Raw genomic sequence first — 26018 nt, 5'->3', positions numbered from 1 at the left:
GTCTTCGGGGCACTTCGGCGGCGGGTCTCGGAGCGGAAGGGCCCCCCGCCGCTGAATTACCGCCGGAGACCTGGCTGCATTTCAGCGGCGGGTCCCGCTTCGGCGGCGGGGGGGTCCTTCCACCCCCAAGCAAAAGGACTCCCCAACGGCGAAGACCGACCGGGAGCGGAAGCAGCTCCGGGGCCCCCAGAGCGAGTGAAGGACCCCACTCCAGGGGCCCCGAAAAACTCTCGTGGGGGCCCCTGCGGGGCCCCGGGCCTGGGGCAAATTGCCCCACTTGCCCCCCCCCGCTCTGGGAGGCCCTGCAGGGTTCTACAGAAATTACTCTACGAAACCCAGAGCTATGAATAGCAATTTCCTTTCTATAGGCTTTTTGGATCCATCCTGCAGAATTCTGTAGCAGGGGTGCGGTTCTCGCCTCAGGCTGACAGGATGACTCGAACAAGCCGCCAGAAAGACGGCCATTCTCTGCTAAGTGCTACAGCCGCTTTCCACAGCCTGAGCGCACTAGCCTCTCCCACACCCCACTCACTGCTCCCCACCAGGAGAGAACGAATGGTTACACTGAGGCAATGGAAAACAGGATTTATCCCGTAGAAAAGGAACCGTCAACCGCACAAAGCCACTTTCTCCTCTGCCAACTGCGTCGGCACCCTCCTGCTGGGTCTTTGGCACACTCATGGGCCTTAGCTGCAGGTCATCACCTTGGGCATACAGCACTGCTCCTTCGAGTTTAGCGGTACCTTTGCATTTGGGGAAACTATGTTCTCTGGGCACTGGGGAGCCGGGCCTTCCTAGTGTGGCTGAGTGTCCTATGTAGGTTTTATTTAGGGTGGAAACATTCAGCTCCATAGCTATAGGAAATGCCATGTTTTCAAAGGAGACCTGACTCTGCCAGAACCTCGTGACAGCCTCAGTGGAATTCTCTCCCCACACAACCAGAATGGCTTTCCACTTTCCACATGGAGAATTCTCTCTCCTGTGGCTTTTTTAAGGCCGGGGCACCAGACCTAACATTTCCCTCACAGCAAAAATCACACCCCAGTCTTGATACTTGCATGATCCTGCTGCTATGCCTGTCCCACTTACATTTACTATATCATGGAATAAGGAAAGGAACCTGCTGCAAAAGCAAAGCCGAAGCAGAAGAGAGAGCCCCCTCCCCCCTGAGAAAGGATTAACCAAAGGGTCCTGTTAGAACTGGCACCTCTCTTAGCCCTTTGAAGGGTAATTCCAGTGTGCGCAGATGATTAAGCAGCGGCCGTAGAGCTGGTGTGAGTGACATCAGGTCTCTATAACAAGCATTGTAACAAAGGAGGCGACCCCACCTAAGGTACCAGAGCGTGCGCTGACGGAGCACTTGGGAAGTTTTTACTTGTTGGGAAGGAACTACCACCAAGTAGGTATTGGGGGGGCCTTCTCCTCCTACCAAGACAAAGATGACCAGGGGACCTCTAAGGCCTTATGTTACTAGTAACATCTGGTAACAGCAGTTTGCCCAAATAAAACTCGCTTGAACATTTCATCCTTAGTTCAAGGCAGAGCTGTGTTTTCTTTGGGAGTTTAACTAGCTTCAGGCTTCTTACTCTAACAGGATGGGGAGGGGCTGCACTGCCCCAGTCTAGAGCAGGGACTCAAAGCGCAGGGTAGAACGGTCGGAGCCTTGTTCAAGCAGCCAAGTGTCCCTGAAAGAGGTTTGAGATGTTCCCATTCAGGGACCCACGCTCGGGAAAGCGAAGCTGTGCACAGCTCTCCGTGGGAAACAGGACTGAGAGCAGCAAGTCTATTGTGCCTGGGCCATCACCTGGCACTGGTTTTCTATCCCTGCTGCCCTGGCCCGCACAGGGACCAAAGGTGAGAGGATCTGCAGCCCACATCCGCTTTCCTGAACCGTGCATTCCCCTTCCAGTTATCTGCTATCAGACTGCAGCATCTCATTACAAACCCACCAATTCAGCTGTGGCTCCCAGCAAGGTCTCACACAAAGAAATCTCTCTTCTGACTGTGCCCAATCCAATCCTATCAAGCTGTTCTGATGACAAACCTTGCGCCCCCATAATGGGAACTGCATCCTTAATCTACACATTGACTTAATTCTCTTTGTGGTTAAATTACAAGTGTGCCGCTCACCCTTTGGTCTCTCAGATACACACGATCCTCCCCTCTCCTCACCCACCCAGGACCCTCCATTCATTGTTATCCTTGGCTGGAGAGTTTCCTTGGGGAAATAACGTGGACAAGACTTTTAAACTAGTCACATGATCACTTTCCAGTCACCGCATACAACCACCTCCCCAGTTTCATCTTGTACCTCAGCAGCACGAGATACAGACAGGACACGAGATGTCTCTGCTAACTGCGGCAAAGGTTCTGCTTAGGCAAGAACAACCCCCCCTCCTCCCACATTCTTCCCCACCCCTTCAGTACTGGCATTCCTCCCCTGCTCATGCTCATTCTGAACCCCACCATCAGGAATTCAAGGGCACGGTCACAATCTTGTGTTTTGCAGTCTCATGTTTGTCGGCAGATCTACCCCACGTTTGTCCTTTGCTATCAGGATGGCTACTCTGCCCTCCTCCCCCTAACTCAGCAGCCTGGTAAATCTTAAATGGTTAAAGCTGCTGCCAACTGAGATACAGACATAATCCACACACATCAAGCCCTTAGCCGGGAATTATACAGACACAACCTGTGAGGCAAATGCCTGCACAACTTCACAAACGTGGGTCTAGCTCTGCCGTCCTTACCTAGACCTTCCAATGATTTCAAGGGGAGCTCTAGGTAGGTAAGGACTGCAGGATCAGACTGTGTCCATCACGCTGCAGCAGTGCACGGTACATCATGGCGTGTGCAACTGCACTTACAAAACGGTTGCATGGAACACATCAGCTGAGACGCTAAACTGACACCGTGTATGGTCTCAGTTACACACGCCTTGGAATTCTTCAGTCAGACTGTTCCTTATAAAATCCCTGTACGTTCAGGCATCTACTCACAGGCTCAGTCCAGTTAGCAATGCAGCACAGCAGGTGATCAAGCATGGACAAACCTTACTTTAGACACGGAGTGCATCTGACAAAGCCAACTTTACTCATACATTGGAATGGGGTGGCCTGGAGGCACCCAATATTCCCCAGGAAATTAGTACTGCCATCACAGCTGTCTCAGGCACTGCAGTCGGCCAAGGTTTTAGCCCCTCTATTGCTTACAGTATCAGTACAGGTGCTCAAAAAGATTTCTTCCCCTTCCAATCAATCCTTTTCCATTTGCCAGGCCTGGCTTCCCTGGGTTTCTAATGGAGCTGAAATTAACATGCCTGGCTGTACTCCCCACAGCCCCCGTTCGCATCATCAGAACAGTCCAAGAAGCGTGTGGCTTCAACTCGCATCCACCCACAAAGCAGGAGGGTCCATATCTCGGCTCTGGGAACGCAGTTGTGTCACCCCAAGGTTCTTGGCGCTGTCCGTATAATCTTGGGCTTTTTAACCACAATTAACCAGCAGAGCGGGAGAGACAAAACAGCAGCAATGAACAGACATTTTAAAACTGGAGACCGTTTCCTGCCAGATGAATGTTCTATGGAAGGTCAAATGTCAAGCTTTATTGTTCTACCCTGTAAGGTCCTGAGCACCCTAAACTCCCATTGGTACACAGGCCTGTGGCTATGTCTACACTACAAGCTGGGGGTGGGGGGTGATTCCCAGCTCATCAGATAGGCTCACATTGAGCTGGCATGTTAAGAATAGTGTAGCCACTGTAGCACGGGCTAGCTGTGCCTGAAGCCCCTGAATGAGCACTCAGCATGGCTAGCTGTGCCACCGCTGCCCTACTACTGTTTTTGGCGCGCTAGCTCGAGGTCTAGCATGTCTACGTGAGCTGGGAATCACACCTCTTGAGCCAAGTGTAGACATCCCCCTCAGTCCCAACTGGGACAGTCATCCTGCTACTTGGCTTTTCCGACTCCAAGGAGCTTTCACGCAGTAGAATGGAATTAACTGTAGCCACATCCTAGACTTATAGAGCGGGAGATTCAGGAATTCTTTCTCCAGCGGGCACAGCAGAAAATAAACAGCCCGGGGTGGCAAGGCAAAGGGTTCTCCGTGCCACCCTTGTCATTCTGGGCTGCTGCTGAGGCCCCCAGCATAAACCGGAGAGCCTCATGCTGCTCTCATTTGCAGCAACCTTCCAAGAGTTGCTAAATAACTTGGAGCAGCACAGAATCTCCTTAGCACACCACACTATGGAGACTCCCCTGGCATCCTCCTCTCGCCCCTGGGGCTTGAGGGAGGGGTGGAGAGGCAGTGTGGGGATGACTCAGCACCAAGGATAATCTCCCCTGTTCAGCTGTGCCTCCGGAATGGGGCACAGAGGCTGTAGTGGAGGGGAGAACCTCTCCCCATTTCTCTGGGGAAATACCACTCGGCTCTGAGAGGGTGGAGCAGTTTGCCATTCAAATCTTGCTGAACGTCAGCAACATGGGGTTTGCAACTGTTTCATGAGCTCCCTGCCAATTGCAAAACCAGCCCACTGCCATCGAACATGACACTGCACTAACGAAAACAGTCGCAACAGCAACCGCCTAGCAACCCATTTCTACTCTGTCTGTATCAAGCAATGTGCCTCTGGTGATCTTAGCTGAGACCCCAGTGGACTGTGTGGGGGAAGTAGGAGGAAATGCGTGTGGCACATGATGTTTGTGGTATGTTTGGCACTAAGTCTGCATTACATTCCCGGCCTCTCATGTCCACAAATATTTAACACCCATTAAATTCACCAGGGTAAAAAAATAATTGCCCAGAAGATGGATGAAAACATCCAAAATGTATTTTTAAAAAGCAGAAGCAGGGTTGACCGACTCTAACCACCCCGCCCTCCGGAAATTAGGGAGCTGGGAATCATCAAGAGACCCCCATTACTACTCATTAAGTGAGATGAGACTCTTGAGCATCTTTCAACTTCACAGCAATTTGCTGGGGATTGAAAAAATTAACAAGTGAAGAAGTCAGACTTGATTTATTTTTTTTTTTAAAAGCTTGGAAACGGTTGCTTCCCTTTAACCCTTCCTTTTCGGTTCACTCTCAAACACTCCAGTGCAATGGAGGGCTGAAAAACACTCTGAGGACCTGATTCTGGTCTCCCACTGGTGTAACTACACAGGCAGGATCAGAATCAGACCCTCCATTTCTAGTCTGGCCATGAGGTTTTAACCTTTCATTGGCAGGTGACACGTTTACTGCAGTGGCTGAGTATTTATCAAGAACTGGAGCCAGGAGCATATCTAGCAGAATGGAGGGGAGAGAAGGCAATAGCAGAAAATCTGGGAGGCAGCAACAGGAGAGAAGACTATGTAAGGAAGCTGGAGAGAGCCAGAGAAGACGGAAGGAGAGATCCCTGCCTGCAGACGCCCCTGGAAGGAAAATGAATAAAGGTAAGAACTAAGGTAAGATCATGAGGCCAGGCACGGTGGTAGCATCTGAGGAGCTGAGCAACAGGTAAGTTACCAATATCACTTACAGGCCTGTGAAAGGGTTAAATACTGTAGCCCATAAAACGTTCACCAGCCTACCCAGAGTGCTGGATGCCAAGTCCTTATTTAGTAAGAGCGATGAAAGAAAGATTCGGCCAGAGACTAGAATATTTCTAAAAGCATAAATTTTCTTTGGGAACAGCCCACATGCCTCTGGCACGGCAAGCAAGCATCCCTCCCTGCCGCAGTGTCCATCAAAGCAGATGATTAAACCCACATCAATCATTTGGTGTAAACAGAGAGTCAAGGGGACTAGGCCATCATGGCATGAGCAATGGCAACACACCTCTCTGCTTTGCTTTAACACTCATCTGGCAGCAAGTATCCCAGCCATGCCCCCCCTCCAGGTTCTCTTAATGAGTTTGGGGCTGTGAATGTGTCATGTGTCTAGAGATTGCATGTGTTGAATTAGAGGCCAGTGATAGAGCCAAGCGGCTTGGCCCTAAAAACAAACACCCGGACTTAGATGGATTGATGCTCCCAGGTGGCTGTTCTCTGTTTAGCTGCTTTTTGTTTATTTGAAACCCGGTTGCTGATATCTGCAGACGGCGTCATCCAGGAGCAAGCTCAGCACACAAGCACGTGGAGAGGTAGGAACGACCACATAAAAGAGAGAAGGAGAACAGCCTCGGAGCACTGACAATGGCAGATCTGAGATAACAGCCCACTCCCACGCGGTTACCACAGAACAGGATGCTGTTAACACAGCCGTACCATGCACACAGTCTGACGGAACTGCCACGCTACTGCTGAGGAAAAGAGGCTTTACAAGTGATCTGGACTTCCTATGGGTGAAACTCCCGCCGATGCCTATACACTCACACAGGCCCATGGAGAATTTCTTCCTGAAACAAGAAAGGGGTTTTAACTCTTGGGCACCAAGCGTCCCATCCCCTCTTCCAGACCCACTCTCTTTGCCCGACCTGCCTTTGCCAATTCCCCAGTCACCTGCTTTGGTCCCCATGCACCAGTCTGTCATTGCTTGCACTCCAGCTGTGCAACGTCATGCTCAATCTAACCTACTGGGGGCCAAATTCAGACCCGGCATAAGCAGGGACAAGTGCCCTAAGATCAACGGGGCGGTGCCTGCACACACCAGCTCTGAGTTTAGCCTCCAGTGTTTTGTAAACCCCGGGCACTCCTGGAAGTGGTGCCTCCACAGCACACGACAGCACTGAGACAACACATAAGGGCAGGGGCATTGTTTTTTACTCCACCTCTTCCTTCACCACAACACGCAATTTGTATTAAATATTTTAAATATATTAATTTAAAAAAAGTATTAATAAAAAGCGACCGAAGGACACAGCCGACAGAGTGAACGAGGAAGTCTTCTGATTGCAAAGGGAGGGAGGGGGGAGGGTCTTCTGGTGATGCTCAGCTGGCTGGAGTATCCTGGATTCTTGCAAATTTGGAAGGGGATGAGTAGAAAAAATATAATACATTTTATCTTCCTGGGTTGGGAGATTAAAAGGAGGATACTGTGAAGTTTTAAATATTTTTGGTAACCCCCCTCCCCCCATTTCCAATTGCTTTTAGTCTTTAAGCAAATTTTCTGGTTTGGGGTAGCCAAAGAGTACAAAATCAGCTTCGTAAAGTTTGTAGAGCTGCTGCCTCCAGGCCAGAGGGATTTTGGCAAACCAGTCCTCCTCCCAGCTGCTGGCAGTCCTGTTCCGGTAGCTGGGGGGGAAACGGAGGAGCCTGTCCACCTTGAGAAGCTGCAGCAGATGAGCCGCGTCTTCGTTGAGGGTCTCCAGCTTCCCAACAAAGTCATAGTCTATCTGGCACGGATGGCACAAGCGGTAAACTTGCCTCCAGTGCTCATTGAAAGGGGCCATCTTCTCTGTCCGGGGGTCCAGTAAGTACTGGATGAAGTCAGGGAAGGAGACTTTGAGGCCCGCCCCGAAGGCCTCGCTAACAGAGGTGGGGAGGTTGGTGTGGTTGGAGTAGAGCTTTAGCATGGGTATGGCAAAGCGCCGGTAGAACTCCTCATTCTCCAGCTCAAACTTGCTGCGGAAGGCAGAGATGAGCCGCACGAAGGGATCGCGTACAAAGAGGAACTTGGTGTATTTCTTCAGCTTGATCTTCATGAGGTGGCGGGAGAACTTTCCGTAGCGGCGCCAGAACTTGTTGAAAGTCAGGTGGGTGCTGGAGTTGTGGACGTGCTCTCGGGGAATGTCCAGGGGGTCCCGGTAGGGGGCACCCTGATCCAGCAGGCTCTCACTCAGCACGATCATCACCCGCTTCCAGTTGGTGCAGGCCACTTTGGGGACATAGCAATAGATGATGCCGTGGCGGTCATCCACGATCAGGTGGTTCAGCTCGTAGTTGGGGATGTCGTCAAAGGAACGTTCCTTAGCGGGGAAGGCGAAGCTGGAATTGGCACAGAACTCACGCAGTGTCCTCCGCCGCTCAGCCTGCAGCTTTTTCTGGTCCAGACTCACTCTGGCAATGCGGGTGGACCAGTCATAGCCTCTCACATTCTCCTCCAGGTTGCCCAAGACAGGCCTGCTGGAGCCCTGAAGTGGGGCCTGCTCCATCTTTCTGTTCAAGGGGCCATTCTGCCTCAGGCCAGAACTCAGTAGCTTCTCTAAAAACTCATCCACGTCCAACAAGCCTTCGCGGTCTTCATCCTGAGCAGCGGTGGGTGGAGTGCCCAGTGCATGAGGCCTGGAGAAGGACGTGTGCAGGTAGAAATGAGCCGTCCCCACGTTGTCCCAGTACACGATGATCAGCAGGATCATGAAGACGGAACCCAGCACCACCGAGAGGCGGAACAGCCGTGCTCTGGTCATCCTGGCTGTTGCTAGGGTGGTCTCTTTCTCCTGAGTTCACCTCAGCCTCACACAGTGGTGCTTGGGATACCACATTGTGCTGCTGACAAGGAGCCTGGAAGGGTACAAAAAACAAAGTTAGTCAGTCTCCTGAGCACTCTGATGTGGAGCGACCCTGCAGGGTAATGGCTTCCATGTGGCCATACATACTCCTCACCATAAGGTTTTGTATGACAGGTGCTGTATGAAACATCCTGTTCTCACCCAATTACACAAAGACCACTAGCCCTCATGAGGTTAAATAAAGGCCTTCCCCCTTGATGTGGCCCAGCATCAGACATACAAGTCGACAGCATAACCAGTTGCTGCCACCCCACTTACTGGGTTGCAGGCGGTTGGGGATCAGAAAGTGAAAGTAACTGGGTTCTTAGGCATGGTGCTGCATGCAGCCAGGTTAGTGCGGACAGGCCCTGCCAAGAGAGGACTCTGGCTACATTAGAGGATTGTTGGAGTCAAAGTCAGTTGTCATCTCCTGCAATTTCATCATGAGTGTTGCAACAGTCGGTGTTTTTCTTAAGGACTCCTGCTCCGAGAGTCATGTGATTACTTGAGACTCTCCACTTCCATTACAAAAAAATAAAAATAAGATTCCAGCCTGTAAACATGAACCACTAAGTCTCAAAAAGCAGAAAGAATATAAAAATTAGACAGAAATTATTTTTTTAAACTCATTTTTTAAACCAATATTATTCATGTCGGGGGGCCTGCCTCATGATTTTTGAATACTTGACGTTAGCAATCCCATAACGTGGTCTGACCTCCTTCATTCAGATGCCCCTAAAGCCACAATACTGTGTTGAAAATAGAGATTCTATTAGGTGAATGGGCATGAAGGGTGTCATTGCTGGGGACATCAGAGGTCAAAATTCCTCTCTCTCTATGGACTGTGAGTTGGCCCAGTGCTATGTCTTATCTAATCTCTGTTTGAATGTATCCCACGGATGATAACTCAATGACCTCTCTTGGCAGTTACTCCCTTGTCTATTTGCTTTTGCCACAAGGAGTTTTTCCTATGATTTAATCCAAACTTGCCTCTAATTTATAAAGGGACCTGGCCCCGATAAAAATCCTATTTAACGTTCTTCAGGGTTTTACATTGGCTGTGTGACTACTGAGATCATGCAGCTTCTGGGTTCCTCCAGCCAAGAGAAACCTGTCCTGCTTTTCTGGAACGTGTTCAGCAGGGGAGCTCTTGTCAGGCCCAACATATTTTGCATTTCTTATAGCATCCAAGCCATATTAGCTAAGCCTCACACGCCCCGTGGCAGGCGGTGCTATCCAGTTACAGATAGAGAAATTGAAGCACAGAGGTTAAAATACTCGCTCAGTGTCTGTCACCATAGATTGTGTCAGAGTATGGAACAGAACCCAGATTTCCTAACTTCCCCTCACTAGCTGCACACATGGTCCCAGAGGGAGGTTTGTGGAAGGGCAACAGCTGTATACCCAACTCCCAAGCACGGATGCATTTTTTCTAAGCAGGGTATCCATGCAAGGTGAGGGCTGGGGAGCCAAGCAAGCTGAATGCAGTGGCCCTCAGCTCCTCCCCAATTTAGCTCTTCATGTAGTCAGACCCGCAGCAGGGAAAAAGCTTGAGAGCTGAGGACTGCCCCACAAGCAAAGCCTCTCCGGTGGCTTAATGCAAGGTAAGAGGGAGCAAGGAACAGACAGCGGGTCAGAGCAGCATGGCCCAGTGGACAGGACACTGGACTGGGGACTCAGGTTCTCCATGGTCTATTCCCACCTCTGCCACTGACCCGCTGTGTGACCCTGACAGGTCACTTCACCTCCCTGGACCTCTGTTCCCGCTCCCGTCAACTTTCTGTCTGTTTTGACTACAGAATCATTACAGCAGGAGCTCTCTCTTATAATGGGATTGTACAGTGCCTAGCACAAATGGGCCCTATCTCACTTGGGGCCTCTAGATGCTACTGTAATACAAATAATCAATAATAATACACAAGAGGGGAGAGAGACACTGAGTTGCCTTTTTGCACCTCACTCAGCATGGACGGGGAAACTGGCCAGCTCTGTTTATTGTCAATTTCACATCTTAGTTGTGATGCAGGAGCCGGATTCTGCAGCATTCGGCTCTCACAAAACCCAAACTGTTTGCACTGAAACCGATGTATTTATTTACTTTGAAGTTTCATGATTTCCCCCCACCCACTAAAATTCTATTTATTTTCTGTAAACAAAACCAAGGTTTTGGGGATTAGTGTCATTCAAAGGTCATCGCTCCTGATTTCCCCCCGCCCCCCAATCAACTGCAAATAATTCTTCTCCTTGCCCTCTTGCAGTATATCAAGACTAATCAGCCACTCTCTCTGCTCCTTAAAGGACCTTAGAAGCATCTTAGACAGTGCTCCTTTCATGAAGGTCAACTCAAACTAGTGAGGGCAGGACAACAGTTCAAATAACTGAGCTGGGACTAAGTTGGTGACATTTGGAAATTCAATTCATAAACCCCAAGCAATTAGTATTATTCTTTGAATTGCTGTAGCACCTAGGAGCCCTAGTCATGGCAAGGAGCCCATGGTAGTAGGTGCTGCACAAACGCTGAACAAAATAGATGATCCCTGCCCCAAAGAGCTTACAAGTAGCGGTAACGCTGTGAGCATTTGTGCACAAGTTAACTTCCTGCAAAATACACGTGATGCTTCCCCCTCATTGATATTAATAGCACTACATGCACATGTAGAAAGAAAACAATTTGGAAGGTAACTGAGCAGAGTCATGTTTGCAGCCAGCAGGATAGCAATGCAGGTTGCTTGGCTCAGCAGCCAAGGGAAAAATGGTCTTGCAGTTAAAGCAGAAGGCCAGGAGTCAGGAGATCCAGAGTCTATTCCCAGCTCCCTGTGGGAACTTGGGCCAGTCACTTGCAGCCAAATGTTCAAAAGTGGCCTCTGATTTTAGAAGCTCAACTCAAGGCACCTTGAACGCTCTCAGTGCTCACTGACTTCCAACGGGCACTGTAGGCACTCAGCACTTGTGGAAACCGGCCTCTTGTTGGGCTCCCAAAAACCGACCTACCCAAAATAAGTGACCACTTTTGAAAATGTTGGTCTTGGCCTCCCTGTCTCAGTTTCCCCACCTGTAAAATAGGTACAGTGTAGGTGAGTATTATGACAGGGTAATTATGCTGTTTAGTTCATTAATCTTTGTAAAGCCCTTTGAGATCATTGGATGGATGGCAGGCAGGGGCCAGGGAAGTGCAACACAGAGTGGTTAGAAGGTTCCCAGTATTTTCAGAGAAAGAATCATTTATCTATTTTAAAACCTCTCTCTTGGATGAGATGTTACTTAGGAAGGTGAATAAAAAAGGTGTTAACTGCACAATCACACTCCCGAGGAGCATTTAAACTATCAACAGAGAAAAGCACCAATTAAAAAACCAAACCCCCTAAAACACAAAAGCAGCCCTTTCTGCTGACATCTCCATTCTGTTTAACAGCCTCAAAACAAACCATATCCACATCAGTTATGAAAACAAAACCATTTGTGCACATTAAGTAGCTCTGAAAGGAGCCTTTTCAAAACCAGCGCTGGGTTTCTTTCCTCCCAAAACGCTGAGGCTGTTTGCCAGCCAGTTCATACACACATGGCCTCTCAGGGCAGCAACAATTCCACGTCGTAAAGGGAGAGAAATTAAAAATAAAGAGCACCGGCCAAATCCGAGCAGCGCCTGGCAACAGTACGTTTGATTTAAAATACAACATCTGAAGCGTATTGGGATTCATGGCTAGGAGGGGATTCTTCATGGAACCTCATGTGCTGCACCACACCCAATGGGCACGGAGACTGGGATTGGTTAGACAAACTCTGAAATCATCGGTAGTGAATTTTCTCTACATATGGGAAATTTGCAGGGAAGGGAAGAATCTAAAGAAGCCAAGAGCGAGGCCGTTGGATTATTGGCATGCAAAGTTAGCATGGAGTCAGCATCTGCTTTGAGACACTGCACTCCATCCAGATGAATCAGGATAAACAAAACACAGCAACCAAACCCCTCCCCCGGTTGTAAACTAAACAAAAATGGCGCAGAGGGAAAACTCCACAACAAAGTCCAGTAACACAGCTCTGGGTACATGTGCCCTGGAGACAATCACACTTCCCTCTTTCCCACATGCGAGCCAAAGCATCACAGAATCATAGAACTGGAAGGGACCTCGCGAGGTCATCTAGTCCAGTCTCCTGCACTCATGGCAGGACTAAGTATTATCTAGCCCATCCCTGACAGGTGTTTGTCCAACCTGCTCTTAAAAATCTCCAATGATGGAGACTCCACAACCTCCCTAGGCCATTTATTCCAGTGCTTAACCATCCTGACAGTTAGGAAGTTTTCCTAATGTCCAACCTAAACCTCCCTTGCTGCAATTTAAGCCCATTGCTTCTTGGATCTTCAGAGGTTAAGAAAAATATTTTTTCTTCCTCCTTCTTGTAACAACCTTTTACATACTTGAAAACTGTTACCAAGTCTTCTCTTTTCCAAACTAAACAAACCCAATTTTTTCAATCTTCCCTCCTGGGTCATGTTTTCTAGACCTTTAATAATTTGTCGCTCTTTTCTGGACTCTCTCCAATTTGTCCACATCCTTCCTGAAATAGTGGTGCCCAGAACTGGACACAATACTCCAGTTGAGGCCTAATCAGCACAGAGTGGAGCGGAAGAATTACTTTTCATATCTTGTTTACAACACTCCTGCTAATACATCCTAGCATGATCACTTTTTTTTTTGCAACAGTGTTGCACTGTTGACTCATATTTAGCTTGTGATCCACTCTGACCCCCAGATCCCTTCCCGCATACTCCTTCCTAGGCAGTCATTTCCCATTTTATGTGTGTGCAACTGATTGTTCCTTTCTAAATGGAGTACTTTACATTTGTCCTTATTGAATTTCATCCTATTTACTTCAGACCATTTCTGCAGTTTGTCCAGATCATTTTGAATTATAATCCTATCCTCCAAAGCACTTGCAACCCCTCCCAGCTTGGTATCATCCGCAAACTTTATAAGTGTACTCTCTATGTCATTATCTAAATCATTGATGAAGATATTGAACAGAACCAGACCCAGAACCGATCCCTGCGGGACTCCACTCATTATGCCCTTCCAGCATGACTGTGAACCACTGATAACTACTCTCTGGGAACGGTTTTCCAACCAGTTTTGCACCCACCTTATAGTAGCTCCATCTAGGTTGCATTTCCCTAGTTTGTTTATGAGAAGGTCATGCGAGACAGTATCAAAAGCTTTACTAAAGTCAAGATATACCACGTCTATCGCTCCCCCCCATCCACCAGGCTTGTTACCCCATCAAAGAAATCTATCAGGTTGGTTTGACACAATTTGTTTTTGACAAATCCATGTGACTGTTACTTATCACCTTATTATCTTCTAGATGTTTGCAAATTGATGGCTTAATTATTTGCGCCATTGTCTTTCCGGGTACAGAAGTTAAGCTGACTGGTCTGTAATTCCCTGGGTTGTCCTTATTTTCCTTTTTTTATAGATGGACACTATATTTGCCCTTTTCCAGTCTTCTGGAATCACTCCTGTCTTCCACGACTTTTCAAAGATAATCGCTAATGGCTCAGATAGCTCCTCAGTCAGCTCCTTGAGTATTCTAGGATGCATTTCATCAGGCCCTGCTGACTTGAAGACATCTAATTTGTCCAAGTAATTTTTAACTTGTTCTTTCCCTATTTTAGCCTCTTCTGATCCTACCTCATTTTCACGGCATTCACCATGTTAGACGTCCAATCACCACCAACCTTCTTGGTGAAAACCGAAACAAAAAGGCATTAAGCACCTCTGCCATTTCCACATTTTCTGTTATTATTTCCCCCCCACCACTTATTGAGTAAGGGGTCTACCTTGTCCTTGGTCTTCCTCTTGCTTCTAATGTATTTGTAGAGTGTTTTCTTGAAACCTTTAATGTCTCTAGCTAGTTTGATCTCATTTTGTGCCTTGGTCTTTCTAATTTTGTCCCTAAATACTTATTTGTTTATATTCATCCTTTGTAATTTGCCCTAGTTTCCACTTTTTGTAGGACTCTTTTGATTTTTAGATCACTGATCAACTTGGGTTTGTACCCCCACAAATGCATTGCAATGTAGACAGACTACAGACCAGGCCCTCTGCTGCAGCACACCTGCTTAATGCTGCACCAATGGCAGACTGTGGCTGTAAAGCCAGATGATCCCTCCCCAAAGGGAATCCTCTGCTTAGTAATAGAGATGGGGCTGAACTGAAATCCCCAGGTCTGAACATCCCCAGGCTGTGGGGAAGTTCAGATCCAGGTTCAAATGGGGCTCCCCCTTCTGTAAGGGGCCAAAGTAGCCATCCAAACACCCACAAACTCATCCCTGCTCTCTGAGCACTGTCCTAATCATCCCAATTAGCATTTTGACCCCACCCCACCCAGGGCTCTCAAAGTACTTCTCCAGCTTTAACTAGACCCTCTCTGGGAAGACCATTTCAAAGCCAGGAAAGAGACTGGATTTTCAGAGATGCGAAGCACCCACGCTCTCACTGACTTCAAGTGGGGTGGTAGGTGCCCAGCACCTCTGAAGTATACACAGGCCCAGGTGGCACAGTGGGTCCGTGACAGAATGGGATTAGAACGCAGGAATCCCATTACCTAGCCCCTGGATCTAACCACTAGGCTACCCGATTAGGACTAGGCTAAATACGTGCTAATAAACAGAAGAGCAGTGAAAGGTTAGGGCTTTGAATCAGCGTTTCAGCTCAGTTTGTCCAAAAACACTTAAAATGCACAATTTAGGGATTTTTTTTAATGCATTTGCTTGCACTGATGAGGTATGAAAGGGCCAGCGACCAAGAGTGGCTGGTGATCTATCGCTTTGCACTGCAGCACCAAGCATTGAGATATGGGTCTTGGACTCAGCCTCTTGTTCTGTACGTCAGCAGGGATTGGAAGAGGATAGAATACATTCAATTCTGAGGAGTAAGAAGGCAGGTATTACTCAGCAATAATTCTCTAGGCGAGGTCAGTTAAGACGAGGACTGACTGGATCTAAGAGATGCCTAGGAAGATGCAAAGGGGTAAACGGTAACGTGTGTGTATATGCAGGGCGCATGGCAGCACGCCCTGGCTTGAAGTGGTTTCCATCCTATACAGGGTTTACAGTTTGGTTCAATGGCTCTCAGCACCCCCACTATACAAATTGTTCCAATGCCACTACGTGGATGTTTATATGCCAATACTTAGGCACGCAGTCTCAGCCCCTTCATGGGAGATTTGGAATGCTGCTGCTTGGCAAATTGCTTTTTTGTTGTTTGTCTGTATCTGTCGGCCTGGCTTGTCGGTAGGTCTGTGAATTCTTTGCAGAAGGGACTGTTTTCTATTCTGGGTGTGTACAGTTGGGTTTGGTCCTGCTTTGAGCAGGGGGTTGGACTAGATGACCTCCTGAGGTCCTTTCCAACCTTGAGATTCTATGAATAGTGGGTTCCCCCAATTCTGGCTGGAGGCATTAGACGCTACTGGGATGCAATTAAATAATAATAATAATGTTTCAAAGAGAATCATTCACTTGCAAACGCTACACCAATCAGCCTCCATAACATGGTGCAGACACAGCAGCCTGCCAGCACTAGTGTGAAATCTCCCACGCCAGGACGCCCTTTCTCAAGTAACGGAAGTGTTAGCCTTACCAAAACGCAGCGTTTAGCATTGTAACAAACACTCACAGCCCTCTGATCATTGGAAGGATGTTCATTTTGAAAGCCACTGAATCCATGCAGCTTTACCCAGCCCACCCCAAGGGCTCAAGCCTGCTTTCCAGGGTACAGCACACCATCTGCCAGAACACAGAATGATTTTCCAAGATACATAGCAATGATCGGCAGAGGATCAAACCAAATCCTCTCCTGTTAACTCGGTCAGTGCCATATTCACCGACGGGATTTCTATCAGAAACCCTTAATGGGACTTAGTTAAACTAAGCCAACTAATGCAGGGGGAAAAACAAGCACATTCTGTCAATTGTTATTTTCTCTCTTTTTCAGTGTCAGTGTGATTTTAGTACTAATAAAAGATGCCAGGCTGAAAGCATTGGAGACTAAAGGTATCTATATATACACACAGAGAACAGGGGTCTGAGCCAGGTGCCTGAGCCATAACCTGAAGAGACAACCTCTACAGGTGAGTAGGGAGTTTGCACACTATATGGCACATGCAGCCCTTGGTCTCAAAGCTGGGAATGCCAGCAAGAATAGCCTTCAATGCCAATTAAGGTGGTGGTATTTGTGACGTGGATGCCTGCCAAGTGGGACCTGGGCTAAGCACCAAACTCATTTCATACAGGCCAGTTAACAGCTATTGGATGGTAATAACTTTTAGCTACGACTGACCTGGTCTGGATTGGAACCAGTGACTGGCTCTCCCTCTCATTAGTAAGCATGGCTATTTATCTCAGGTGACAACAGGCACAGATGTCACCGTAACCACCAGAGACAGTGGCTTCTAACCTCTGGCATAGAGCCAGGGTGTTTGTCATAGGTGATACCAGACACCTCTGTGTTGTTGGGGAACCAGGGTGCAGTATCCAGCCTGACTCATGAAAGACTTCCCTCCCACCCCCCAGCCTCTGCTTAAACCAAAACCCATCAGAGGAAAAAACTTGCAGAGAGCAGTGAAGGGTGTTGGGAGACCCCTCCTGACAAGGGTGACAAGATTAAGACATCCCCATTAGCATACAGAATGGAGAGCAGAGACAACTCCCCTAGCCTTATCTGCATGAAAGATGGAATAGGAAGACATCTCAATTTGCATACGGAATGGAGAACCAAGAACCACACTGAATTCTGGGACCAGAAAAAGCAGGGAAGCACTGCATCATGGGAATCTCTGCTCCAGATGCTAATGAACCTATGTCTGCACACACCCAGCTCAGCAATTATCAGACCAATTCTAGTAATGAATCCTTAATTGATATCCAAATAGTGAAGCCCCTAGTTGCATTGTGAGCTCCCTGGAAGAAAACACCACCCATAGCCAAGAGTGATCAGCTCCTTTTGTCTAGTCTAAAGAAAACCCTTGAGTTATCAGCCTTGCCTATAAACAAATCTATTGTTCTCCCTTGAACAATTGTATTTTCTCTACAAAAATCCCTACTCACCCTCCAGTCAGGGTTCTGATGCTTAGATCCAAACTCTGCATCAGTTCCACTAGGACTCCGTACTCTCCTGACTGATCGTGCTGGGGAGTCTGCCTGCCTCCTGCCCTCAGGACTCTCAGCTACCAGCATCATCTGGGAACCCCGACCAGTTCAAAAAAGCTTCAGGGAGTGGTGAGATCCCCTTCTCTCTCTCTCTCTTTTCATTTTTCCTTTCTACCTTAGGTATTAACCTTTAATAATGTAGGTTATGTTGGTTTAGGCTCCTTGTGTAGTTATCACCAGTATTCAATAAATAACTTGTATGGTTAAGCTGGTTGCTTCTCTCTCTCTTGCTGAACCTTATTCTTTTGTGTTTTTAGTTCCCCCATTCACTCTGCAGCAACGCTTCTTTTACCTAAGCTAAAGATCCCTGCAGTGCCCAAAGTACTGTGGGGTTTGCTCATCAAGTAGGTTACTGCCAGTACAATTGTGATGTGAGAGTGGGGACAGGGCCGTGCTGAATCTGGGACGCATAAGGGTAACAGCTTGAAAGTGCTGCTTGACCCAGTCCATGGAGCCCAGGGGCATATAAGGAGAGTCAGCTTGAAAGTGCTGCTTCCTCCAGCCCAGTGAATCCAGGGATATATAAGGGGTCAGCTTGACAGTGCTGATTGACCCAGTCTGCTCAGACTTGCTCTGTTAATGTATGTGTGGGTGGGTGTGTGTTCACCCAGTTCTTGGGCTGGAGAAACAGGTCCTGCAGGATAGCTCCATTGGAAGGGGACTTGTAGAAGGGAGAAGGAGAGCTCCATATGAACACACAAAGTGACACAAGCAGTACATTGACAGAATTACAGAATCCCCTTCCCCAGAAAAGTAACCCGAATAAATGAGCATACCTCAAAGTAATGGGCAAATCTGGTAACATAGGGGTCAGTGCCCACTGACTCCAGTGATTATTATTGCAATGGATTCCAGGACCCCCTCTTCCCCACTCCTAGGACTTCTGGCTACACTTTCCCCTCCAGAGAAGCTGAAGATGCAGACCAGGCCCTCATCAATGAGGCTTAAGAGCTGTTGCTATGACCCATTTTCTTCTGTTCCTGGTCCTTTAACATTTTTTTTGGCGGGGGGAACTTGCACAATATAACAGGACATGAGACTTTAGAAAAATTGTCGCTTGCATTTTTTTGCCAAGACTTACCACATTTTTCCCCCATGACTGCCAGGGAACTCTGCTGTCCGTCACCTGAGCCATCCAGCCCCCTGACTCATAAATCACCAAACCTCCAGCGGGATACGTTTAGTCAAGCGCATTTCAGGTTTTTATTTCAATATATGGTATAAAACGTTTGAGACCAACTCAGTGCTGAGGATCTGCTTTCTCCAAGAGGGGAAGCTCAGCACATTCTGACATCAGAGTCAGACCAGGACTGTGCTGATTTAGCCAAAACCAAGAAAGAATTTTGCTTATTTTCCCAACATTCAAAATAAACTGCTTCTCCCCCACACTGCAAAAATGCAAAGGCCTGTCTAGACAAGATACATTTGCATCAGTGTAACTACATCAGTGTAGTCACACGGATGCAAACCCCTAGTGCAGACACAGATCGGGCTTACGCTAGTGCAGCCGTTCTCAAACTGTGGGCTGGGACCTCAAAGTGGGTCGCAACCCTGTTTTAATGGGGTTGCCAGGGCTGGCTTAGACTTGCTGGGGCCAGGGGCCAAAGGCCAAGCCCCAATGTCTGGGGCCGAAGCTGAAGGGCTTCAGCCTTGGGGCTGAGATTACAGGCCCCCGTCTGTGGCTGAAGCCCTTGGGCTTCAGCTTTTACCCCTCCCCCCCGGGGCAGTGGGGCTTTGCCCCCCCTCCCCCAGGGTGGCAGGGATTGGGTGGGCTCAGGCTTCAGTCCCCACTCCTGGGGTCATGTAGTAAGTTTTTTTGCTATTGCATCTTAGCACAGTGTGGGCTATATACCTGGGGGGTTGCAGAAGGCTGCAATTCATATTGTCTGAGTTTACACTAGAAACCCCTTTTGTAAGGCCAATTTTCAAGTGTTTATAGCTTTAGCACATTTATAATTTACAGCTGTGATATTTTACTCCGTACTGAAACGTTGCCTATTGGGCTTCAGTGCAATTAATAAATTGCTTTATAGCTTAGTAGCTTTATAGCTTAGTAGTTAAGTGGGTTAGCAAAGGGCAAGTTCTGATGGCAACACTAGCTTGCAGCAGCCCACATGTTTATGAAACAAAGATTTCCCAGGTAAATGGTCATTTACCATTTTTCTTTCTGTCGTATCTGATCAAAGTCTGCTGTTCTCTGGTCTTTAGAGCCCAGGAGAGGGGACACAGACCTCAGGCTATTTCATACCCTGTCCCAACTCAAGAGTGAAAACTTTTTAAAATGTCAAATGGGCTATTTTAAAATTATAACCCTAAGAGTCAGAGAGAAAAAGAGAAGCATAAAAACACCAGAGTGGGGATTTCCCCATCCAGTCACCACACCACAAACTTGTGAAGACCAATTAGGGACTGCCAGTTTTCAAAGCCATGGAAATGACCTGGGCTAATATAGGAAACACACAACTGAGTTACAAACCCCATTACACCGTGTATTGAAACAAACATGTTATTCGGCTGCACGTGAAAGTGCAGAGTTCCCACACGTCCCAGCCAGCCAGGGCTAGGACTATGGAGGAAGATGACTGCACCACTCAAGTATCCTCTAGGACAGTGGTTCTCAAACTCTTTTTTCCACAGACCACTTGAAAATTGCTGAGGGTTTCAGCGGACCACTTAATGAGCTTTCCAAATGCTGTTTGTACCGTTAGCTTTGGATAAAAGCGCTATATAAAAAAAACCCTTAATAATAAACTTTTTTTGTTCTACAAATAAAAGCACACAACTCATATTTTAATATCAGTAGTCTTACCTTTCTAATGCGATTGATGTGCTCTCTCTACCCCGCCACAGCAGCCCCTGAGCAGGGAAGGAGCGAGGGGGGGAGGCAGGGGGACATCTCTCTCTCTCTTCCCCACCACAGCAGCCCCCAAGCTGGGACTAGGATGGAGGGGGGTCTCTCCCTCTCTCCAACAGCCCCCTCACTGGGACTAGGATGGAGGGGGGTGTCTCTCCCTCTCTCCCTCGCCCCGGCAGCCCTGAGCTGGGGCTGGGAAGCAGGGCCGTCTCTCCCCAGCAGCCCTGGAGCTGGGGAAAGTCGCCACTTTCTCTGGCCGCTGCAGCCCTACAGATCCCAAATGCCCCCCTCCCCCTCTTCTCACCCCACTGCCCCTTCCCACCTACCCCCTATTCCCCCCAAGGTCACCACCTCACCCTTACCTGCACATCTTCTCCAGGGTCCAGGCATCTAATTAGTGGAGCCAAGCCTACGTGGCTCCACTAATTAGGCAGGTGGCCCTTCATTTTCTTGTGTGCGGCTGCCCAGGCGCGCACCTTAGAGGGAACTTTCCACTGGTGAGCCGCAGACCACAGTTTGAGAACCTCTGCTCTAGGACTTAGCCACAGAAGAGAATTACAACTTCAAAAGGATTTACCAGCCCTTTTAGGCATAGCATACCTGCTGCTGATCCACTGGTGAAGGGGTGGGCTACATAAAGGTCTCATCATCCAGGGCCTAAATGCATGAAAAGAAGATACATGACCTGCTACAAATAGCAGTCGATACAGATTATCTTTTATCAGATTTCTGCTCCCTTCTAAATTTCCATGCTAAACCCATGCAGTTATTTAAAAACCTAATATTACAGATCTGTTGTCCCAACTGTAGCCAGACTTGCAAATGTCTCATTTCATCAGCCTGATTGATATAGGGTAGTGAGGCGCTGAGCTAACCCTTTGATGGTTGCAGTATAAATACAGAGTGTCTCCACACCGGTTTGGAACCAGAGTAACTTCACTGACTTCAGCTGAGTCACTTGATTTACAGCAGTCTAATGAGCGGCGAATCAAGCCCAAAGATTAGATTGGGCTAGAATCAGGGCCATAGATTCCCACATCATAAGACTAGGGCCTTTCCCATCAAGGACAAAACATAAAACCCAGTCTCCACGTAGGCACTTCCACTCCTTCCCAGCTATTACTCTGCAATCTTGCTTCTATTTCTAGCTTCCACTGATTTTCGTTCAGATCCAAGCAAAGAAGGAAAAAGGCAAACGGATGAATACACACGAAGGGGTGGGGAATATAGCAGGTCCAAAGTGATAAAGTACAGCTGGACGACATAAAGGGAAAATCACCCACCTCGTACCCATATCTGTATCAAGCAAAGTCCAGTCACAAGTGTAAAAGCTGCTTTAATGCTACCAAATTCCAACATCTGGGTTTGACAGAGATCAACAGAGACTCCCCATGGCCCCCATTCCTGGCAGCCAGCTGTTTCCAGCACCCTTGATATCCACAGCACTATCTCCCTCCCGACTCTCTGTCAGGTAATATCAGGAGCCCTGGCTGGACTTAGGCTCCGATGCTGCCGAGAGTCCCCTGGAACCGTGGCCAGCAGCATTCCTAGCCCGTTCTGTGCTTTCCCAGGGGCACCCTGGGCTACACAGAGCCCTCTGAAAGCCTCACCCACAGCACCTGGCTTTCTGCCTTGAGTGCAGCTGCAGGCACAACAAGTCACCCCCGCACTGCCATCCCTCTGCACATACGCGGGCCACCAAGATCAATGACAGGAAGCTGGGCAGCTGGAGGAGGAACTGAACTGGTCGGTCTGAGCTTCCCCATTAGTATTCACATTAACAAAACCGACGCAGCATTAAATGCAGGGAAATAAACCTGGGGTCAGCAGCACTGATGGCCAGCTGTGCCTAGAGGGGAGGGTCAGGTGTGCTGCACCCCAGGGCTAGCAGGAAGCCAGCCTGTGCCCTGGTGGAAGGGGCAAACCACATACCGTTGGCCAACTGTGCCCGGAAGGGAGGGGCCGTTGCACCCCAGGGATGGACGGGGGAACCCAGCATCACTGGCCAACTGTGCCCAGAAGGGAGTCACTGCATCCTGGGGATGGAGAGGGGAATCCAGCACCGCTGGCCAGCTGTGCCCGGAAGGGAGGGGCCGTTGCACCCCGGGGATGAAGGGGAGAACCCAGCACCCCTGGCCAGCTGTGCCCGGAGGGAAATGGAGGGGAGGGGTCGTTGCACCCCGGGGATGGAGGGGGGAACCCAGCACCCCTGGCCAGCTGTGCCCGGAAGGGAGGGGCCGTTGCACCCCGGGGATGGAAGAGGGAACCCAGCACCCCTGGCCAGCTGTGCCCGGAGGGGAATGGAGGGGCCGTTGCACCCTGGGGAAGGAGGAAGGAACCCAGCACCTCTGGCCAGCTGTGCCCGGAGGGGAGGGGCCGTTGCACCCTGGGGATGGAGGGGGGAACCCAGCACCCCTGACCAGCTGTGCCCGGAGGGGAGGGACCGTTGCACCCCGGGCATGGAGGGGGGAACCCAGCACCCCTGGCCAGCTGTGCCCGGAGGGGAGGGGCCGTTGCACCCCGGGGATGAAGGAGGGAACCCAGCACCCCTGGCCAGCTGTGCCCGGAAGGGAGGGGCCGTTGCACCCCGGGGATGGAGAGAGGAACCCAGCACCGCTGGCCAGCTGTGCCCGGAGGGGAGGGGCCGTTGCACCCCGGGGATGGAGAGAGGAACCCAGCACCCCTGGCCAGCTGTGCCCGGAGGGGAATGGAGGGGCCATTGCACCCAGGGATGGAGGGGGGAACCCAGCACCGCTGGCCAGTTGTGCCCGGAGGGGAGGGGCCGTGGCACCCCGGGGATGGAGAGAGGAACCCAGCACCGCTGGCCAGCTGTGCCCGGAGGGGAGGGGCCATGGCACCCCGGGGATGGAGAGAGGAACCCAGCACCCCTGGCCAGCTGTGCCCGGAGGGGAGTGGGACGCTGCGGACCCCTCGCACCTGGCTAGCGAGTCACGGCTCCATCCCAGCGCCCGGCCGGAGCCCCCGCCCCCGGGTCCCGCTCTCACCTCCGCCCGGAGCCGCTCGGCCAGCGGAGCCTCCAGCGGCGGCAGCCCCGACTCCGCCCCCTGAGCCGCCGCCTCTCGCGAGAAGCCGGCCGGGGGTCCGGCCAGCGGGGCCGCAGCGCAGGCGCCGCTCGGTCCTGCCGCCCCCCCGAGCCCCGCGCCGGCCGCTCGGCTCCCCCCGCCGGTGCCAGCAGCCCCGAGCGAGGTTCGGCCCCGGGCTCTCGGGGCGCCCGCCCGGCAGCGGGACCGAGTCAGGGCGCGCCGCAGGGGTGAATTCCTCCCGGGCAGCCGCGTTGTCACACCCGGGAATGACTCTCCGCCCCCCTTCTCCCACCATAGCGGCACTGCGTGCAGGGGGCCACGGGGATCCACTCCACGGGGAGCAACAGGGTGGGGGCGAGGGAGAACTGACCTCTAGTCCCCACTCTGCCACCGACCTGCTCTTCATCCGCGGTCAAGCTGCTTCACTTCCATGCCTCAGTTTCCCTGTTTGTAAGATCTGGGCAGTACCAGCCTCTGTAGAGCACCTGGAGGCTCATGTGAAAGGCTTGCTATAAATGCAGAGTATGGATCCAGGCAGAAGGGCCCAGAGTATTTGGAGTTCATCCATCCAGGCTGAACGGCCTCTCTGTTCAGTCTCATTCACTGAGTGATCTATTCATACTGCCTTAAAGCAACTCTCTGCCAAGTCCCTCGCCCCTGCATTGCCTACTGGGACAGCTCTGCTCCCTTCTCTGGGACTTTTCCATGTCTCTTTCAGGGGGCAAATATTTCCTAACGGAACTAAATTGTTTATCCCTGTGGGTGGCTCTCTCTCACATATTCATTTGCATTCTAATAGCAAACAAAACTTCCCCCTCTGCACTGGACTGGAGTCAGCAGGAGAGTTTGTATGTAGCATCTGAGCTGAAGGGCTGTCAGTCAAGCAGCAATGGCAAGCCTACAAAAATGCTATACAACTTCCCCTCTGTAAACCAGGCCAGAGACTGAGGGATTATAGTTGGCATCAGATTAGAAGGCAGTTTCCATGAATATGATCTGTTGCTTGTGGCTCAGGTGCCAATAGCAACAGGTACTCAAAGCCAAGGATTGCTCATATTCTCCTCTCAAGCAGACGAAGCTAGACGAATATGGGTATAACAATTAAAAAAGAATCTTAGCTCTCTTAAAGGATGTATGGGAAACCCCCTGCACTGTAAAACTATATTCCAACCAGTTATTGGTGGTAGGAAAACTTGTTAGTAGTTGTATTAACCTAAAAATCATTATTGAATTGGTTATTGATTTTGTAACCATCTTGAAGGAGAAAAAATAATTTAGGCAAGCTTATTTTGTGCAAATATTTAGTTTTGTGTGGATCGTGGAATGCCGGGTGCCTAGAGATGAACTGACAGAAAAGACCGGTCGTGCAGCAGGGCCTCTTTCTGTTCCAGGCTGGTGCTTTGGTTCTGTGCTTTGGGGGAGAGAGGCCACTTAGAAGTGACCTGCTCGGAGGTAGGCATCTCGGCTGTGCAAATTTGCATGGTGAGACCTGTGATCTCTGCCTGCTGCACCTCCTGTGAAGATGAAGGCAGCTACAAGCTATCCCATTTGTGCAAATTCAGTGCAGCCCTTGGGCTTCCAACAAGTTGTCAATTATGTAAACCTTAGGTGGGCAAAGTTTGAGCTCCCCTAATTTAACGCACCTAAAAGTTATCACACAAAAGGCCCAGAGGAGTTTAAATTCTTGTCTCTTTCCTCACGCGTAAAAGGCAAGAACAGGAGAGTCTGTCATTCCAGGTCAGAGGCAATGTCCTTCATCTGCGTTCTGAACATTAGTGCCTTCTCTCTCCCCTATGATAGGGACACTCAGCTTCAAGAGATGGGAGACCGACTCTTTGGAGTGCAGAGCAGCAACACAGAGTTACTGACTTCAAGTGTCTGAGGTCTCTCTCAAATCTCTACATTCATATTTTTTTAATTTGCACATTTTAAATGTAGGAAAATGATTAAAAAACATTGCATACAATGGCTCCGATTCATCTTCAGCTGTGTGGTGTTCCTGGAAAATTAGCATCAGGTTCCATTTGTTTCCAAATGCAAAACCTCCAGTCTGAGTTATGTCCACAAACCAGTGCCTTAGTGTCAGGATTCAAAGTAGCAGCCTGTGAGGGGAACAGAATCTAGCTTCTGAACACTGTGACTTTTCAGAGTGAATCAGCCCAAAGGTATTTAGCAGAGATGTACACATTTGGAACACATTCATGGTATTCCATCGCACTAAGTTTCTTGCTCCCATCTGGTTCACATGGTGTCCTGTAAATAGAAGACTGGCTCAAGGCCTGCTGGAATGAGTTTATTTTCACAGGGTCTGTGTTTATTTTATCTAGGTGTGCTTTTTATTTCTTTGAAAGTTCTCCTGGCTCCTCTTGTCTACCGTGTGACTCATCAGGCTTTCTGCTATTTAACAGAACTCAAAGAGGAGTGTCCATCAGACCTTATTACATTCTACTGAAATAGTGAATAATTCGTCATAATACATACTTTGCACTTGTATTGCATTCCATTCAAGGAT

General features: G+C 49.4%; 1 protein-coding gene across 8 annotated transcripts; it reads right to left on the bottom strand.

Annotated features, from left to right (window-relative positions):
* Nucleotides 1-6269: 6269 nt before the first annotated feature.
* On the bottom strand, nt 6270-24096 carry CHST12 (carbohydrate sulfotransferase 12). 8 transcript variants are annotated; one of them, XM_039490194.1, is made up of 3 exons: nt 23877-23895; nt 21063-21119; nt 6270-8416 (listed from the first exon to the last, which is right to left on the bottom strand). In XM_039490194.1, exon 3 carries the CDS (start codon nt 8320-8322, stop codon nt 7063-7065), a length of 1260 nt encoding a protein of 419 aa, XP_039346128.1. In that variant the 5' UTR covers nt 8323-8416; nt 21063-21119; nt 23877-23895; the 3' UTR covers nt 6270-7062. The 8 variants fall into 8 exon arrangements, with proteins under 8 accessions (XP_039346128.1, XP_039346125.1, XP_039346126.1 ...); XM_039490191.1 differs by lacking the exon at nt 23877-23895 and adding an exon at nt 23468-23519; XM_039490192.1 differs by lacking the exon at nt 23877-23895 and adding an exon at nt 23400-23478.
* Between the last annotated feature and the right edge of the window lie 1922 nt (nt 24097-26018).

Source organism: Mauremys reevesii, linkage group 10 (assembly GCF_016161935.1).
Source record: "Mauremys reevesii isolate NIE-2019 linkage group 10, ASM1616193v1, whole genome shotgun sequence".
NCBI classification, from domain to species: domain Eukaryota; kingdom Metazoa; phylum Chordata; order Testudines; family Geoemydidae; genus Mauremys; species Mauremys reevesii.
Note: the sequence above shows the minus strand (reverse complement) of the source record. Positions and strands in the feature narration are given on the sequence as shown.